Raw genomic sequence first — 20,033 nt, 5'->3', positions numbered from 1 at the left:
ATTTCAAAGGGGTTTAAATCTCCAAGCATGCCATGAGCATAATTAACCTGAAGCTTATCAATGATTAAAATTACACACCAGTCTTTGTGATGTTTGATTCAGGAGCAATTAGGCTGTCATTTTAGCCATCACGGATACCAAAACTAATTTTGATTCATTTTCAATCTATGCAAATCTTCTGCTGTATCTTAAACCGATAATTTCCCCTCTTTGACTTGACTGACATGATTAAATTTGATTACTGTAAAAGAAAAAAAACTAAGCCCCTGTTCTTCATATTCCGGTTGACCTTCTTTGAAACCACATCTAAATAAATACAAATAAATACAAATAAATATTAAAATTCTAGGTCTGCTGATCAGCACCCTAAAGACTAAAAAAGTTAATTCTATACATATTCAAATGTCTACAGCATGAACCGAAAGTGTTCACCACCAATAGAAAAAAAGATTACATGAGCATCCCCCACGTGACGGGGGGGGGGTGACCTAGCCATTTTGTTATGATCTAACTTTCAAATTGTATTACTGTGCCTGAAATTGCAGGACAGTTTATGTTAATAAGAGCTGTGTTGACTCTGACTTGTAATTAGAACAGGGGTGGGAAACTCCAGTCCTCAATGGCCACCAACAGGTCAGGATATCAAGATATCCCTGCTTCCACACAGGTGGCTCAGCCTTCGACTAAGCCACCTGTGCTGAAGCAGGGATATCCTGAAAACCTGACCTGTTGGTGGCCCCTTGAGGACTGGAGTTGCCCACCCCTCAATTAGAAGGAATATTATTTACCTGCTGCATCAAGCCAAGTCAGAATGTGTCAAAGGGTGAAAATAAACACTGATCACTGAGCTGGTGCGTATAGTGCCATCATTTTGCAAACTGGGAGACCGTCAAGGATTCAGAGCAGCATTAGCTATAATCAGGCTTCTATTACAGAAGCAGGAGCATTTAAGCCCTAACTAAAATGAAGGAAAGCTTCCCACTACCAAATGTGTTCCCAACTCTCCTTTAAACTGATGGCTTCCACAAACTGTCTTCTGCTCAGCAAGAGACGTGCATAGTTCTAAGTTACTTACATTTTGTTAACCTACCGTAAGTGAGCTGTTGATCGAGACAGTGGTTTGGAGATGGGCACCATACCAGGATTGATAACATCAAAATGGCTCTTGGAAGGGTGTTCATTGTGCATTGCAGTGAATATGGTTGTTCCTCAAGAGGATGGGAACTGGTTGTCATAAATATTAATTTCTGTTTCGTTGCCTAGTGAAGCAAGTGAAGCGTGGGGAAGAGTTGTAGTTGGTGCTTAATCAGAACTTGCCAGATACCTGCTTATGGTTTTTGCACAGGGAAGATTTGATGCACACTGATTTTCTAGATAAAATGATACTGCCGAGTTATGCCACTGTAAACCATCATGTTCATTTTAATGAATTTTGGAGAGCCATATGTTACTAGTCCGACAGCACTGCAAGGGGTTAAATAACAGATTACGCCACCCACACAAAACTGTAGACGCCCTTAATATAATTTTTGATCTACAGTTTCAGATACTATGTGTATTAATGATGCAGTAAAATACAACACAAATGGAATCAATACTTATTGCTACAGTATCTCTCTTGTTTTGATATTCTTTTACTTTACCTAACTTCAACTCAATAGTATGAAAGCACCTGCAAATGAAATATGAACTATTGGTGATCTGTGTCATTATTAAACTAAAACATGGCTTCTCTCAACCTTATTTTTTTTATCCAGGTCCCTGACAGGCTGGATGAAATGAGATCCACATGTAGCAATTGCCATGGAAACCTGTGACTCCCCGACTATCTCAGGGCAAGAACATGGGCAGAGCACATCAAAGCTATGTGGAACGACAAAACTTGATAATGAGGTGCCAGAGAAAGTCGCAGGGATGGAGCCTGACAGGGAAAACAGCTCTTCAGATGACAACCTGAGAACGGATGAGCGCAAAAGTGAAATCTTACTGGGTTTCAGCGTGGAGAATGCAGCTACCACTCAGGTTACCTCAGCAAAAGAGATACCCTGCAACGAATGTGCCACTGCATTTCCCAGTTTACAGAAATACATGGAACACCACTGCCCTAACGCTCGCCTTCCTGTCTTGAAGGACGACAATGATAGCGAAATAAGCGAGCTAGAGGACAGTGATGTGGAGAATTTACTAGGGGACATAGTTTACCAGCCTGATGGATCAGCATATATAATTGAGGACTCCAAAGAAAGTGGGCAGAATGCACAAACAGGAGCAAATAGTAAACTCTTTTCTACAGCTATGTTTCTGGACTCACTGACAGCAGCTGGAGAGACGAGCGATCAGTCTGTTTCAGCATCCATGTCTTTCTACCCACAGATCATCAACACTTTTCATATCGCGTCATCCCTAGGGAAACCATTTATGGCCGATCAGGCTTTCCCAAATACCTCAGCATTAGCAGGAGTTGGTCCTGTGTTGCACAGTTTCCGTGTCTATGATCTCCGACATAAGCGAGATAAAGACTATCTTACCAGTGATGGCTCAGCCAAAAACTCCTGTGTGTCCAAAGATGTTCCAAACAATGTGGACTTGTCCAAATTTGATGGTTGTGTTAGTGACGGGAAAAGGAAACCTGTTTTAATGTGTTTCTTGTGCAAGTTGTCATTTGGTTATATTAGGTCATTTGTAACCCATGCTGTGCATGATCATCGGATGACCCTCAACGAGGAGGAGCAAATGCTTCTCAATAATAAATATGTCTCTGCCATAATACAGGGGATTGGCAAAGACAAAGAACCTCTTATAAGCTTTCTGGAACCAAAAAAACCCACTTCTATTATCCCCCATTTTTCTACTACAAACCTCATAGGCCCCGATCCAACCTTCCGTGGTTTATGGAGTGCTTTTCATGTTGAAAATGGTGACTCTTTGCAGGCAGGCTTTGCATTCTTGAAAGGAAGTGCAAGCACTGCTAGCTCAACAGAGCAGTCACTTATGGTCAACCAAATGCCAAAGGCTGAAATGAACCTGGGGGGCCTATCTAGTCCAAAAGCAAACACCCCAATTACCTCTGTGTCCCACAGCCACTCATCATCTGAATCAAATAAGCAGACAGAGAGCAAAGACCAAGACAACAACTGTGAAAGGCAAAGAGAAACCAGTATCTCACACCCCAATGGGGAATACCCTATTAAAAGTGAGCCTACTGAAGCCGCAGATGAAGAAGATGATTCATATTCCAATGAACTTGATGATGAGGAGGTTTTAGGTGAACTAGCAGATAGTATTGGTAGCAAAGATTTCCCTCTCTTAAACCAAAGCATTTCTCCTTTATCATCCAGTGTGCTAAAATTTATTGAAAAGGGTACCTCTTCCTCTTCTGTGACTGTTTATGATGACTTAGAAAGGAAAAAACAGACTGCTGTACTTAGAACTAGTAGCAATGTTGCCAGTAGCTATAGCATTGGTGGCAAGGACTTTGAGGATGCAAGTGCCAGTAAAGACTGTGCCACTTCTCTTTTTCCAAATGAAACAGTAAGAGGAGAAGAAGACAGTTCTGTTACTCCTCACCAGCACAGCTTGGCACCTGGCACACATGGCATAGGTGAGGGGTCTCCAGGAAATGGCATAGAGTGTCCTAAATGTGATACAGTTCTGGGGTCCTCAAGGTCATTGGGTGGCCACATGACAATGATGCATTCTAGGAACTCATGCAAAACTCTAAAATGTCCAAAATGCAACTGGCACTACAAGTATCAGCAGACTCTAGAGGCCCATATGAAGGAGAAACACCCAGAGTCAACTGGCTCTTGTGCTTATTGTAAGACTGGACAACCTCACCCCCGACTTGCAAGGGGTGAAAGTTACACTTGTGGCTATAAACCCTTCCGTTGTGAGGTTTGTAACTACTCTACAACTACCAAAGGCAACCTCAGTATTCATATGCAGTCAGACAAGCATCTAAATAATGTCCAGAACCTTCAGAATGGGAATGGTGAGCAGGTCTATGGCCATACCTCTCCAGCACCTAACACAAGCCTCAGTGGCTGTGGGACACCATCTCCGTCTAAACCAAAACAAAAACCCACCTGGCGTTGTGAGGTGTGTGATTATGAAACCAATGTGGCAAGAAATCTCCGTATTCACATGACAAGTGAAAAGCACATGCACAACATGATGCTTTTGCAACAAAATATGAAACAGATCCAGCACAACCTGCACTTAGGCCTTGCACCAGCTGAGGCAGAGCTTTATCAGTACTACCTAGCCCAAAACATAGGCCTCACTGGGATGAAACTCGAGAACCCGGCTGACCCTCAGATGATGATAAACCCATTCCAGCTCGACCCCGCCACCGCTGCAGCATTGGCACCAGGACTTGGTCAGTATTTATCTATGTACCGACCTATATCGTTAATATACATAAATGGTTTTTTTATAGCCAAATGTAAGTTGAACAGTCAAAGTAACTATAATATATGTCTATATGTTTACAGTAAATATGACCTTGTGGTAGGTTTGTATCTTTAAATTAGAGTATTTGTTACATTGTTCAAAGTAATATATCAAAAAGTGAAAATGCATGATGCTAGCAATTTATATTTCTGCCTGAGAAAGTTGCATGTTCACCTACAAAGTAAAACTGAGCATAATCTATTTCAAAATGACAAAGCTTAAGCTAGTAAGGTGCTTTAAAAACATTGTCACCAATGACCTCTGGACTCGTCCAAACATGTAAAAACAGATATGCAGGGGATGGACTGTTCTTTGGTGCAATGGGGATCCAATATAGAAGATGAGGCAAAGGCCTATACCCTGAGAGTATTGAAAGTTATATTTTCAGTTAATGGAAGATGTTTTTGAAACCTGGAAGTATTTAGAGAGTCTCTGTTCAGTACAGAAGCTGTTGATTTTTGGGGTGAAGAGAGGAATACTCCTGCCCAACACGAACAACTTCTCTACATTACTACTTATTTTTTTTGGTTAGGGAACTCTTGGCAACATGTTTGTACCACTTTATTAGTAAATGGAAGTTGTGCTGTTGATGAATTTACACCAACATTATTAGGCAATTACTAAATAGAGTTAGCTGCAGTGTACATACATAACCACCTGCCCAAACCTCACTCATTATTATGTAGTGAAACTGTAATTAGTGCTCAGTAAATTAATCTAGGCTAAGTTGCAAAAGCATTTCTGTTTTGTTATTTTATTGATCAACTTTCCTGCCTTTGAAAATACAAATTCCTGAATGACATCATGCCCAGTAGGAGTAATTAAAGCTATCTGATGAGGGAATTTAGAAGTTGAAAGGGATGATTGTAATTGATCCTGATTCAATCCTATTACAGCTTTTTATAGTTTAAGCTCCAGAGAAAGCAAACTCCTGGTTGAGGCTTTATTTTACGGATTCCTTTGTGTGTGCTGTGCTTTCTGGTCCCTATGTTCGCTCCCCTTTTCATTTTTTTTCTTCTTTCCACCGTAGTAAATAATGAGCTGCCGCCCGAAATCCGGCTTGCCAGTGGTCAGCTAATGGGTGATGACCTGTCGCTCCTTACTGCAGGAGAGCTGTCACCTTATATCAGTGACCCAGCGCTCAAGCTATTCCAATGTGCTGTTTGCAACAAATTCACCTCTGACAGTCTGGAGGCCCTGAACGTGCATGTGAGCAGCGAACGCTCTCTCCCTGAAGAGGAATGGAGAGCTGTAATTGGAGACATCTACCAGTGCAAGCTCTGCAACTACAACACTCAGCTGAAAGCCAACTTCCAGCTCCACTGCAAGACTGATAAACACATGCAGAAGTATCAACTGGTGGCTCACATCAAAGAAGGGGGCAAAACCAACGAGTGGAGGCTGAAGTGTATTGCTATTGGCAACCCTATTCACCTGAAATGCAATGCCTGTGATTACTACACCAACAGTGTGGATAAATTGCACTTACATACCACCAATCACAGACATGAAGCGGCCCTGAAGCTGTATAAGGTAAGAGAGTATGACATCAATTTGGGTTGGCATTGGTAATGGGAGGGTGTTTTAGCAAAGAAGTGAAACACTCAACACCAGGAGTATCAGATGGACATACATTTCATTGCTGGCCCACATGATACTAGAGGTAAAATATGAAGAAAAACACACACCTATATATATTTTTATTTTATTTTATTTTTTTCAAATCAATGTATATTCCAAAATACTACCTAGAGATTGACAGTTGTTTCACAAACAGGCCTTAATTTTTTTTTACTTGTATTCTGTCCCATAATAACAAATGTGACTTATTTGCATCGATCTATGCAGTAACACGAGATGGGTGCAATATTGGGCAGAAAAAACAGTGTTCTTGGCGACACATTTTCCAGTACATTTTGATGCTAGATTTGCATAGTTCTGCCACTGCGCATTGAGTGAGGCCTGTTGACTAGTCAGTTATCTTACTACCCTTCAGATGAATGTTAAAGCTGCAGTTTATTGAATGTCCACTAGTCATTTATTTAATGATACTCATTTTTCTGTGCATGTTTTTGCAAATATTTCCTTAATTTGTTTATATGTTTTGATTTGGGATACTTTTGTTATTGTGAGGTATGGAAGGCAACAAAGCCAGGCCGAAGGCCACAAAAATGTGGTCCTTTCCATGTCCCGAAGCTGCAGATTCCCATTTCTATCACTTTTTCTCCTGAACACGTACTGTGGATTTTTAGTTATGTTATACTGTAACATTAGAAAACAAGGAAAGGTGATAGTACAACCAAAGTGTCAGGAAGTAGGGCTGATTGTGAAAATATTCCCAAGAAACCTGAATTCTTACCAGACCACCAATATCCACAAAAATAGCTCTCCGTGTGAAAACACATTCAGACGATTCTACCATAGACCATGCTTGGTATATTGCTCATAAACTTCTCTGATCGGTCTGAATTCACACATTTTTCAAATTAGTTGCATAAAGTACTAGCAAATTGTGCCATTGATTTGTAATATATCTTTAGAATATCTGCAGCAATGAGTTTTCCAATGTTTGCTGGAGATTGTCTGTGGCACAATAAACCCGCCTACTTTTACTAAGCAACTCTCGACTACAAAAACGATTTCGTGTCAGTGTTGATGCTGAGGGCTGCTTAGCGCTAGACTGTGCACCAGTCACTACACCTCCCATATAGAATCAATATTCAATAATATTCATCAGGCATTTCTGACACCTGCCCCCACCATAAAGACCCGTGACTCTAACATTTCCAAATACATCGAAAAAATGACTGTCGTCAACACTTAGGGGTTAATTACAACTTGAACCTTCATATTTCCCATTTTGACTACATATTTGATGTCCTTTTGCATATAGTGGAAATCAGACCTCCACATTGATCTTTACAATCGCATGGTTGGTTGTGATTGAAGAGTTCAAGTACATAACAATTTAGAGAGACACCCAATATAAAAGCAAGTGAATTAGATGTGCATCAACAATTATGACCGTGTTTGCTAAGAATTTTAACATATAGATATATTTATACAAAGTTGTGAAAATTGGTCCATCATGAGAACAAAACTATAGTATAAATCTACTAACCACAATGTGAAAAAATCTTTTCAGAGAGATCTTATAATCCCCAATTGATTTGCATTGGGGTTTTAGGAGCTGGGGGACTTTTTTTTTAGGAAGAAAGTAGAAAAATTATGCATTTTTCAGCCAATTATGAGGGAGTTGCTCATGAATAGGGAGAGTGGGTTAGTGTGGGTAAACATACATCATTTAAATCCGGAGTGGCCAACTCCAGTCTTCAAGAGGCCACCAAAAGGCCAGGTATTAGGGATATACCTGCTTCAGCACAGGTGGCTCAATCATGACTGAGCCACTGATTAAACAATATGTGCTGAAGCAGGGATGTTCCTAATACCTGGCTTGTTGGTGGCCCTTGAGTACTGGAGTTGGCCACCCCTGACTTAAATGCATACACATAGTAGGCATATCTTACTCCTGTCTACTCTCTCTCTCTCTCTCTCTCTCTCTCTCTCTCTCACACATGGACGTCTCACTGCCTCTGTGAAAAGCAGCCCTAGGTGCCGTACTCCTGTACAGCTTCTCCCAAAAAAATATCACATCAATATAAAACATTTAATTTATTTCATTTATTCATTTCTTAGTGGGAGGTGGATGTAAAGACCACAAAACTTCACTGTGTTATGTTGGGTTTTTTTGCCAGTATTTTATGCTTTTACTTTTAAATACTTTTGAAAACGTAAGTGCTTTTTATGCCAATATGCTATGGTGAACTGCAGCAGTTAAGGGGTTACATTGCTCTTTAAACCGCTAATGTAACTTCCTCTGTAGAAAGGCCTGTAATCTGAGAAGATGTGTAGGGGGAGCTAAAAAAAATATTTAAGTTATTTTAACTTCTACCCTTTACCTAAATGTCACCTTTGATTAAGCTGCCATTTAATTAATAGCTCATCGTACATGAGTTTAGGTTTTTTTTTTCTTCCGTTTTTGTAACCACATCTGCATTGGAGTGGCCCATACATTGTGCTTTTAAACCCCCATTTTCTATAACTTAGTAGCTAAGATTATGCAAGTTTTAAAAAGTAGAACACAATCATTAAATTGTACAACCAAAGCTGCATTTTGGAACTGCCATTTTTAAGCATTTGCAGTAGCATTAGTCGTAAAGGAGGAAGACCCCAAAAAGGCAGTTTTACAGCACGCAAAGCTACTGACTGATGCTTTATCTCAGTTTTGGAGGTCCTGCAGACATTAAACACATAGCATGTTGCAGGACGCTTTTGCTCCCAAAAGGATTCTTGCATTTGGAATGTAGAATCTCTGCATCACAAAATCACATTTCAGAAGGCTTGTGAATCCATTTGCTGTATACTTGAATAGACACTCAGTAACTCATCTAGCAAATAGGGGGGTGGGGGGATAAGATTCCCTTAGCAACTAAGAGCATTTCCAAGAGAAATAATAAGTTACTACTTTGTACATGTTTAGAAGGTTGGCTAGTGAAGTTTGGTGCTGCAAAAAAATGTGTCCAATTAAGACTACAGCAGGAATGTAATTTTGCAACTCAATAAAATATCTGTTTTTATTGGAGACAAAGTAAATGCATTAACCATATTCTACATTCCAGGAAATATTTGTAGGCATGAAGATCTGGAGTGAAATTTAACCCCTGAGCTGGCAGAGGGACATGCAGCACCACTTATTCAAATGTGTTGCAGGCCCCTGTTGAAGCTATGGGGTTAAGGGCCATATTTACTATGCAGTCAACAGGCTGTAAGGTGTCTTCCAATGTGGGAAGGTGTCTCATGGCAGAAGACTTAATAAATGTGAGCTTGTGTTGTATAAGATTGTGTATTACAACTGCATACAGAAATGTACACAATATAAGTAGCATGTTTAAATTAACTATAGGTGTCTTTCTACAACTGAACTTGCAATCAATGTTATTAGGAATTAATTTGTCCAATTTTTTATATCTACCTATACATAGACTTTACAGGAAGTTGACAAGCAGAAGTTAGCAGAGATACATACCCAGGTGTGTGAACATTATTTTGCCTTTTTACCTTTTCAGAAATCTGTTATATCGTGCCAGTATTATATATTGTCAGCTTCATCTGAATAGATAACGCTAACCCAGTTGGATTCTTGAATGCAAAGAGTAAAAAAAAAAAAGGGTTAAACTAGGTGGAAGGTCAAAGGTCAAGTGAAAAGCATCATCTGCCCAGATGCTTAACGTTAAACTGATCTTTTTAATCAAAAATCTGTTTTACAGATGGTGTTTTAATGCCTTTGGCAGTATTGGGGCAGTTTTAACATTAGACGTACGCTAGTAAAAATTATTTCTTTATTTGACCAGAACAACACCTTTTGCTTTTATGTTTGAAGGTAGAAGGCATGTGGATATGTTTTTCTGGCATGGAACTCAGACGCCCAGAGCTGATCGTCTTTCCATATGGGCTTAAATAACTGAATACCTTCGTGTCTGTTAGTAATGATGATTGAAGAAGCAAACAATACCGTATTCACATTTTAGCCTTCATATTTCACTTTGAACACAGATCTATAACCAGCATGAAATTTTATTTAGGAATGTCCTTTGCAAATCATTGGTTTCATGCCTGCGGATGCTAGAATGGGTAAAATAAAGTCACAGTATGTCTATTCCTATACCATCCTTACGTCACTTCCTATCCAATAAATAGAATAGTAGATGTGTAAAGTTATATACACCCATTATTATTATTTTATTTGTAAAGCACCAACATATTCTGCAGCACGGTACAGGGGGGTACGGAGTTATGTATATCACATAAACAGAATGACATACAAGTAAGGACAGACAAGATAAACAGATACAGAAGGTAATGAGGGTCCTGCTCCTGAGAGTTTACAATCTATAGGGAATAAGGGGCAGTGTTGAAACAAAAATGTAAAGTGGCTGCTCATTGTGGGGGAAGAGTATGGCTCAGGGCGGAGTACATTTGAAATCCTATAAAATAATTAAAAAAACAGCAGGTAGTATTTAGTTATGACTTGGGTAAATCTAGGAAGATGACTTTGAAATGTTATCTATACACAATATATACAGTATATATATTGTATATATGTGTATTGCCAAGAACTATATATATATATACAGTACATATATACAGAAATATATATATATATAAAAACATATTGTATATGTATATATATATATATATATATACTGTATATATATATACTGTATATATAGTTCTTGGACAACAATTTGTTAGGAAGATCACACAGGAGAAATATTATTACACAAATGAAGCAATACAGCAAACAGTGGAATACAAGCAAGACTTTTAGTATGCTTTACAAGATTGATTGATAGTGCAATCTTGGGTCACTTGAGGCCAGCAATTTTCATGGTCAGCCTGCTAGCTCGTATTTGATGCAAGAAATGTAAATACCATACAGCATCTGTTTTTCAGATGGGGTCATATTCCTGACTCCTTTTTATTTATTTATTTTGGTGGTTAGGTAACCATTGCTTTTCTAGTTCAAAGTTAGCCATGAATTGCTTAATTGCACTTGCCTTTTCCTGCATCTGTCACCAGTGGGACCAAATCATCTTCCTGTTTTCCATAATGCTATTTGCATATATGGAACTTAAATCTGCTGGGGCCAGTAAATACAATCCCTGCCATCACTATATGAAAGGAAATATGTAGTCTTTAGGTAACTTTTAGTGTAACATTCCCCCAAGGAGCATTGCTTGGGTTTTCTCATTATCCCTGTTATGGATGATAGCACGACTATTGCAGATAAGAAATTGGAAGGATAAAAAAAAAAAAACGAAGAAAAGGAGTTTAAATGAATCCGCAATCCTTTCCTCCTATTTGCATTAGTCCATACAGCATGCAGTGATACTTTGATTAGTTTGGAATTAATGCAGAGTCCTAGCTTATTCCAGCGGGGCTGTGCCAACATTTATAATTTAAAATAAAATATTCCAGATATGTGCTGTTCCAATTATTGACCTGTCATTGTCCCAGTATGATGGTAAAAGAGGTCAGAAGATTGTGCAGCACTTATTTGCATAAAAATCATTGTGCTAAAGGAAATTGGAATATGTCTCTACATCTGAGGAGCCACAACATGTTGCCTAGTGGCATTCAAGTCATTTGTCTAGGTGAAGAAACCTGTTTGGAGAGATAAACAAAAAGTTATTTTCTTCTGTAGCTAAACACACGGAAATGACACTTTTGTCGTTTTACACTTATGTTTGGTTCAGTGTAAGCAATGTCATTCCAGGGGCTGGATTAAACCGTAAACAAGTCACAATGCAGAATTTAAAAATGTATCATATCATTTATATATTGATGATGCTACAATGAGCTAATGGCAACTGGCAGAAAGTTGAATCATAAGTCTCCTCTTTGCATTTGATGATTTACACATCCCATGTGTTCAACTTCAATCCTTTTTTTACTATAGGAGAAAGTCATGTATTGCAGAGTAATTTTACCCTAGGCCTAACCTCATTATCTTCCCCCTTACAATGTACACTCACTCCCAATGTTGCACTCCTTAAACATTATTTTCAGCTTTGGCTTTAGTTGCCTGTGTTATTGCTGTAAAGCTGTAAGATGACCAATTGTCCAATAGGAAGCCATAATGACCTCACCCCAGTAACGTTCTAGCTTCCTGTTGGTCAGCGGAAGCCACAAGGATTTTTTTGTACATTTCCCTAAAGGGAGAGAAAACACCTAGAACTAAAGTGGTCAGTACCTCAGAAACTGGGGTTCTCAGAGCTACAAATAGTCCCTTCTTCAGCACAGGTAGATCAGTTAGTGGCTCGATCAAAGGCTGAGCCACTGATGGTGCCACCTGTGCTGAAGCAGGGATATCCTGAAAACCTGATCTGTTGGTAGCCTTTGAGGACTGGAGTTGCCAACCCCTGAGTTAAGCTCTCAGCAGGACTGCTGTTGTAAGCTAATTTATAAATGCAGTTAGCACAGACCTTCACCCAGATCCTACCTTGGATTTGGTGCAGTAAATTGCTGTATAATACTGTAAGTAATAATGTGGCTATAAAGCTGGGTATTGCAAAACAGAGAGTATTTTAACAGTCAAAATATTTTTGCAGATTTTTAACGGATAGCATTTTAGGAAGGAGGGCCATATGAAAAAGTGGTTAATAATTCAGCTAAGCAAAGGCCAATAAACCAATAGTTGGGGTGTTAAGTTTTACATACTTTGCAGAAAGAGACCAACAACAGGATTAATGCTTAAATTCTATGGTGCTGCAGCTCTAAATTACATACATAAAAACAGGAACATGGAAAAGTGTGTGGCTACTTAAGTTCCACTTTACACAATAAATATTTTTGTTTGTGTTGCTTATCCAAGTTTCTTTCACTTAGCTCTCACTCTGCCTCAGATGCCAATTGTTTGTTTTCACGATTAAGCAGTAACTACATACAACGTGTTGTTTATATGATGTCATGGCTGTAAGTAACAGAACAGATTGATAGGCAAACCTTGGCATTACAAGCATCCATAAAAGCACACCCGTCAATTATGCCCACAGACATAACCCAAATTGGACAGATAAGAAGCACGCTGTAGGATGATGCACAGCATGTGCAACCAACACAGGATGCTGATGACATGAAAATCAGTCAAGCTTCACTGTTGTGGTTTTGCATATCATCAGACACTGTCAGAGGTAGACGTGTCTTATTGTGCATTTTCCTATGGGTGTGTATACATAGACACAGTGACAGAAGAATATTTTCTGTTGCCACAGAAATTGTTTGCTAAATGGAAATAGTAGAGTATTATCATTTCGATTATATATACTGTATATATATATATATATATATATATATATATATATATATATATATATATATATATATATACTGTATATATTACTTCATCTGAAAATATTTCAAGAACATGTTACCCACAAATTATTGCCACTATTTTAGCACTATTGTCCTTTTCCACTGTCTTACCTTTTTGATGGACTACCAAAATATATATTTACATTATTACTTATGGAAAGCACCTTGGGAATTTGTGATCTGAAAAAGCTGTTTTATTCTGTTGTGATTGTTCGTACAATAAAAGTATTGCAACCAGTAGGTACTCCACTTTTCTGTATGAGAATTATAATGATTAGAACTATATGCAACTGCTTCAAAGCATAAGATTAAAAGTAAACTCTAAGTGTGTTTACTGCTACCTAGCATTATGCTGTCACTAGAAATTGTTAATATTTAACTCGCTTTGCTCCACTACATTTTGCAATACTTTTTCTACATATGCATACACTTAAGTTGCAATAAGTTTCATTAGCACATCATAATGTTTCTATCCCCTCTTTAAAAAATGAATAGTGGGTGCTCTGTTTGAAACTAACAAATATGATTGAGAAGATTAAAATGGAAGAAAGCTTTCCTTGTCCTACATCTGGTTTTACTTTTACATGAAAATTAGTTTTCAAACAAACACAAAGCTGCAGACAACTGAACTTGAAGGCAATGAGCTATTTCAATTGTGGCTTTCTTAAATAAATCTGAGGTGCAGAAATTATTTATAAACAGATGCAATTGACGTGCTGGCATGTACCAAAAACTGGGCACCCAGGGTACAAACATCAATGCTATGGTTTGGAAAGCAAGAAGGGTTTGGGTAACGGTAAGATGGGAGCCTATAGTAGGTATACATTAAACCGTACAATTTTTAATGTGCAGTTTCATTCATCTTAAATTTTTGCAGTTAGGTGTTTTGAGACACTTTTCTATTTTGTATTCAGAAATGCCCTTATTGACATGTAAAAGATTTTTGTAAGATTGTCCTTTCGGACTAAATGTGTAGTTGAGAGATTCCTTGTATGTGTGATGTATCTACAGGACAATGGAGATTTGAAGGTGGAAGGTATGCATAGGGGGAACATTTAGAATGAGTGACGAATAACTTACAAGTCATCTCCTTACATGGAGTTCGATGCTCTAGTATACATGATACAATATATTATTTCCTTTGGCCACTGTTAGCTACTTAAGTTCGATTGCATGATTAAGTTGACTTAGTGGGGTTTCAAGCATAGCAAGGAAGGTGTTTACCAATCAAAGTTCAATTTTGGGAGAAATCATTTTCTGTTTGTTGCCCCTTGTCAGATATGGATTATATGGGTGGAAGGACTCCAGTTCAAAATTCATAGAAACTCACATCATATTTTGATTTCACATCCACTTAAAATACAATTATTCAGTTATTGCACATAGACATTGCTTAAGTATTTGAAGTGTAAGTAGATGTTGTTAAGAAGGCAGTACTTCATTTTTCACCAGGAATCATGACTACATTCGAACCAACATGGTTCCTCCGCAGATAATTGCAAATGCATTGAGATCATAAGCTGTCAAAAGAGAACTCAATGGCCAGTCTTGTTCTATCAAAATCTTGGCAAAAAGAGGGGGGAAAGTAGCAATACCCATACATTTATCATTATACCATATTACTGTATTTTATATAACATCAACCATATCCACATTAGGATCACAGATGATTTAAATCGAATTGTATATGACAAGGCTAAGTGTTTATGAAATATAATGGGGCATGGGTAGCAAAGACTCTATACTCCAAAGAGAGTACAATCAAAATACTGTCAATAAATAGTATATTTTCTACCTTCATTTATACCAGAGATAGAAAGTGTAATACAGTCATAAGGAGACAGTTTTGTACGGGGGCATTGTTACTGCCTTTGAAGCGGATTAACTTGGTTGAAATCCCAGTGCCGGCTCCCTGTGCAATAAGCAGGTCACTTTATCTCCTTGTCTCAGGCACCACAATTGCAAGAACTGGCCAGTGAGTAGACGAATTATTAGTACAGCACTACTGTGCCTTATAAAATATATATATATATATATATATATATATATATATATATATATATATATATATGTATTATTATTTTAATAAATAAAATAATTATCTAAATAAAAAAAGTAATATAAATGTCCAATGAACCAGGAATATGTTATTTGCCTATGGTGCATAAAAACAGATTTTAAAAAAAAAGACTTTATATGAAATATTACAAAAGAAAATTAAATATGGGGGACGAGGTGTGTTCCTCCTTTAACTATCTCAGCAATACCATGTAAATACGTTTAGAAGGACAGTGGTTACCAATGTTGGAAAATGGTACAATTGTGATGGAGGAAAAGCTGCATTTAATGTTTACATTCTGCACCTTATTGTAATGATCATTTTCATAACAACAGCAAAAATGAATTCTTCGTTCACCACATAAAACATAAAGCAACCCATGCCAAGTCTACCGTGTCTATCATTTAGTGTACGTGCCGTGCTGTAATTTTGCACAGGAGAGCACTTCTAGCACCTTGGAGGTGCAGCACATGTCTAGTTATTTTTTAGGTTTCTATTCACTATATACACGGCTGTGACTAGGTAGGATTCATATTTTTAGGTGGGTGGGTCTTGAATGTGAAATGCAGCTGTGCAGGGGGAAAGATAAAGAAGCATCATGTCAGCCCAGCATTGCCACTGATTACAAGACGAGCCAGACTACATTATGGCTAGCCGACTTCTCTATCGCCTGGCAGATTTCATTTTACAATGCCCAATATTAATAACCAGATGTGATCTTCTTCCTGCCCCGGGGTCAGGCTCGCTGACCAGGTCAGGCTGTTAGTCTGTGTGCACGGGCTGTGAAGACAATTTAAAATGACAGGTATGAAAAGAGGGGTAGGGCGGTAACCTCAGGACCACCAAAAAAGGCTTCTCCCTGCTGGGAACAAAGACCGACAGGAGCCTCTTTCTCTGCACACTTGGGATTTTAACCAGCCGAACAAAGGATGATGCGCAAACTAAAGGGCTGCGACTCATAACTGATACATAATTTAAGACATTCTATTATGAGCTGGCTAATATATATTTCACTTTATATTTAAGCACAATTCAATTATAGGAATTCAGTTTGAACTAGTTTCTTATTAATATATACTTATTTATTTTTTGCAGTTGGTGCATTTTTTTTCCTTCTTCTTCTTGTAATTGGATTACACATATTAATACAGTAATGCTTATCCGGCTCACATTTTAACACCTACACTGCCAGAAGTGCCTGCAATATTTTGTAAAGGCCTCTCTGGCAAAAAAAGAAAAAGAAAAAGGAAGATGTTATATATTGTTCTATTGAGGTTTCCGGTAACCTCTTCAGTGCTGGAAAGGTCTTTGATATGCACTGCAGGCCCCTGAAGAGGTTACTGTAGGGTTTGGAGGAGTGTTTCAAATAATACATGATCATAATTAATAGTAGACAATTCAATGTTAATATAAACATGCACAAAGATCTTTGTTTGTCTTGCACTTCCATTTAATATCATAATTTTGTTTTCACATTTTAAGAAGAAATCATTATAAAGATTGTGTTATTCAAAGAATGTATTTGTGTATAGATGACTTCAAGACAACGTGGCCTCTGAACCACACTTATTAATAAGTCATTCAGTACAGTTTCCATGGCAAATATAGTTTATTGACAGAATCCTCATTAGAAAATAAGTACCAAAATCTAGAGCAGCAATTTTCTTCATCATGGAGCGTCCATTTCTCAATTTCAGCTGTTTTAAAAAAGATCATTTTCTCTGAACAGAAAAACACTAGCCATTTTATATCCCTTTCCCTGTAATTGTAGCTGCAGGGAGCGCACGGTTCACAAGATACCTACAGTTTGTAGTTAGCTGGTGTACTTCCTGGATTTTCAAATATGGTGCTCGTCGTCATCCCATAGGAAGTCGCCACTCACCCTTTGTAGCTTCCTATTGGCCCATCACCACCTAAAACTATTAAGTATCTGGGCAACCAGGGGTCACCAGAAATAGAAATAACACGGTTGAGCTCCGGAAGACCCATCCAGTTTGAAGTCTTACAATAACGTAAAAATCGATGAGGCAGAAATTGCTGCTTTAAACACCAAGATGAGACTGTGCATTATTAAGTCATGAATTAACTGTGGAGGCTTCTTTGTGCAGCATTATGTACAGTACACTAGCATTGCTACTTTAAAACCAATACTAGTTTATTAATGTGATAATAATAATTCATGCTATATTGTGGACTCAAGAACACTTTAACAGTTAGGAGCACTTTGTCAATGCGGTAGAAAGTTACCATTATTTCACAGCCTACACGTTTCATGCATTCAATAGCTCTCTTAGCATGATATGGATTTTGATATTTTGCCTGCATTCAAAATGTTATGTCATAGAACACGTTTTCTTTTGGTGAAGAAATATTTGCAATGAAGCCATTTGTTTCCTAATTGATTTTCCACGTTGTTTATTGAATAGATAAATAGAGCCTGTGATATTTGATTACAGAGCAAGGCGCCCCTTTTAACCTTCTGTTCCTTTGCTGGCCAAGCTTTCAAATAGGAGACTTTGCGCCTCCCTTAGGCTCGGAAGGATCAGCCTCCTAGCAGTAATCCCTAATGCTATGAAATAGACCTGATAAAACTTCTACTCACTCTAAAAATAATGCTCATGAATTTGTGCTCATCGCTGGAGGGTCTTGAAGGCATAAATCTAATTAGGTGGTTAGTATTTTAGTGTAGAAATATAATACATAGAAAGTAAAAAAAAAAAAAAATATAACAGCTGGTATTCCCAAGGATGCTGGGTATCGCCCATCGATCCAGCGTGAGTGGCCATGGACTTGAATAGTATTAACGTCGACGAGTGGGGGGACAATATCCAGCAACATGGCATTGGTGGATCCCCCCGACCAGTTTATTTTAGCTACCGCCTGTTTACTATTTTTAACATTTGCATCCTAATAACAGCTGACTAATTCCAGTAGGCCTTTGGGAAGGAAATGTAATAGCATTTCACAAATACAATGTTGAAGATTAGATTTGATCAGTACTGATTAGAAAGTGGACCCTAGCAAAGTAGTATTCAACGCACATGCACATTAGTCTGATTTTCTTCTGGGCTTTTAGACTGTACTTCACATTTTATATTACAAATCAAGAGAACAATTATACAAGTTGCCCCACTTGATTGTGAGTTGGTTATGTTAGACTGGTGCTTTAAATGGCCATTAGTATCTTAGAAAGAGGGGTGGGCAGTTTGAGCAGGAAAGTTCATTGGCTTTGTATGATACGAAGTAATATTATTCTCGGAAAAGATCACCTACCATAAAAGCTCTTATAATATTCACAAACCATATACTGTATGTTTTTCACATTTATGTAAGAGACCATTCTACACAAAATAAAATAATTACATTGGAAAATATATATATTTGAATTGCACCATGATTCTATGTGCACAACGTGTACTGGTCAGTGCTCTCCCAATGTATTCTGTACAGTGCAACACATTGTGCTACTGTTATCTGCTAAGGTTGGGTCTGTAGGATTTTTCTATTAAAATCAGAAACGGATAGAAAGACTCATTGAAGTGGACTAATTACCAAGGTCACAGAGAGCATATGTAATCCTGAAGGCCCAGAAGGGTTAATGCTTATGTTAATTTAAAAATCTTTCTAACAAAAGACCAGATATGATGATGGAAATCATATTCAGCCTTTTTTTTTTTCTAAAGGGCCCTTTCAATTCTTTGCCAATGGCAAAACTCTTTTGAAAAGAGGCTCCATTAAAGGTAAATGTGAAAGGTAATTTAGTATAAATATATTATTTCAGGGAGCCCATCTCTTTTAATGGATGTTTTTAATTTCTGTAAAATTGTAATACATCAGCCTGGACCAGGGGATGCTCTTATTCACAGCTTCTCATTTTGGCTTTTCTTGAAATTCTCTCTCTCACACACTCTCTCTCTCACTCTCACTCACACTCTCTCTCACTCTCTCTCATTTATTCTGCCTGTCCTTCCTCTGTTCTCTTTGATGATCAGAAAACAGCATGAGGGGAGTTTTAAAATTCCTTGTTCAGGGAGTAAACCATCTCATTCTTCTACTGTCTCCTAAGCTCCTGGGGAAAACTGAATAATGCTCAAGACATAAGCAGTAGATTCTGCATGTCTGTTTTTCTTTGTCTGTGGTTTTGTCACTCCGCAAGCATTATGAAGAGAACGTCTGCTCTGTAATTCACTTTGCACTTATTTAATTTGTGTTTTCATGGTCAGAAGGGGACATTTGGTCTATCTGATACTTAAGGAAGCATGATATAAACCAGAATCCCTGCTCGCAACCACAATTAAACCCTTTTATGCACATTCAAACTTCTGCTTGGGACTGGAAGAATTTATACAAACCGGGTGCCGTTGTCCAAATACCAGCAAGCCTTAAAAATAGTTTTATTTGAAATAGGTGTGGTGAACTGCAGTTGATTGCATCATCACTAACCTTTCGGGTGGCTTACCGATTGTACAATACTGGAATTTTCCAAAAATGCAACAAACTTTAGTGAAAAACAAGTCGTTGCCATGGAAGCTTTTAGACTATCATCATGACTCATATTATTTCACTACATAATCATGATATCCAGCAT

General features: G+C 38.0%; 1 protein-coding gene across 7 annotated transcripts in view; it reads left to right on the top strand.

Annotated features, from left to right (window-relative positions):
• ZFHX4 (zinc finger homeobox 4) overlaps window positions 1-20,033 on the top strand; it is a 154,104-nt gene that overhangs the window by 26,574 nt on the left and 107,497 nt on the right. For 6 of the 7 annotated variants that reach the window (XM_075583141.1, XM_075583128.1, XM_075583130.1 and 3 more), the window contains exons 2-4: window positions 1,758-4,378; window positions 5,483-5,985; window positions 9,495-9,542. In XM_075583141.1, coding sequence (XP_075439256.1) covers window positions 1,804-4,378; window positions 5,483-5,985; window positions 9,495-9,542 — 3,126 coding nt within the window. In that variant the 5' untranslated portion in view covers window positions 1,758-1,803. The remainder of the gene's footprint in view (window positions 1-1,757; window positions 4,379-5,482; window positions 5,986-9,494; window positions 9,543-20,033) is intronic. The other variant, XM_075583159.1, reaches the window with a different exon arrangement.

This window comes from Ascaphus truei, chromosome 2 (assembly GCF_040206685.1).
Source record: "Ascaphus truei isolate aAscTru1 chromosome 2, aAscTru1.hap1, whole genome shotgun sequence".
Taxonomy (NCBI): Eukaryota; Metazoa; Chordata; class Amphibia; order Anura; family Ascaphidae; genus Ascaphus; species Ascaphus truei.
This window is presented reverse-complemented; position numbering and strand designations above follow the sequence as displayed.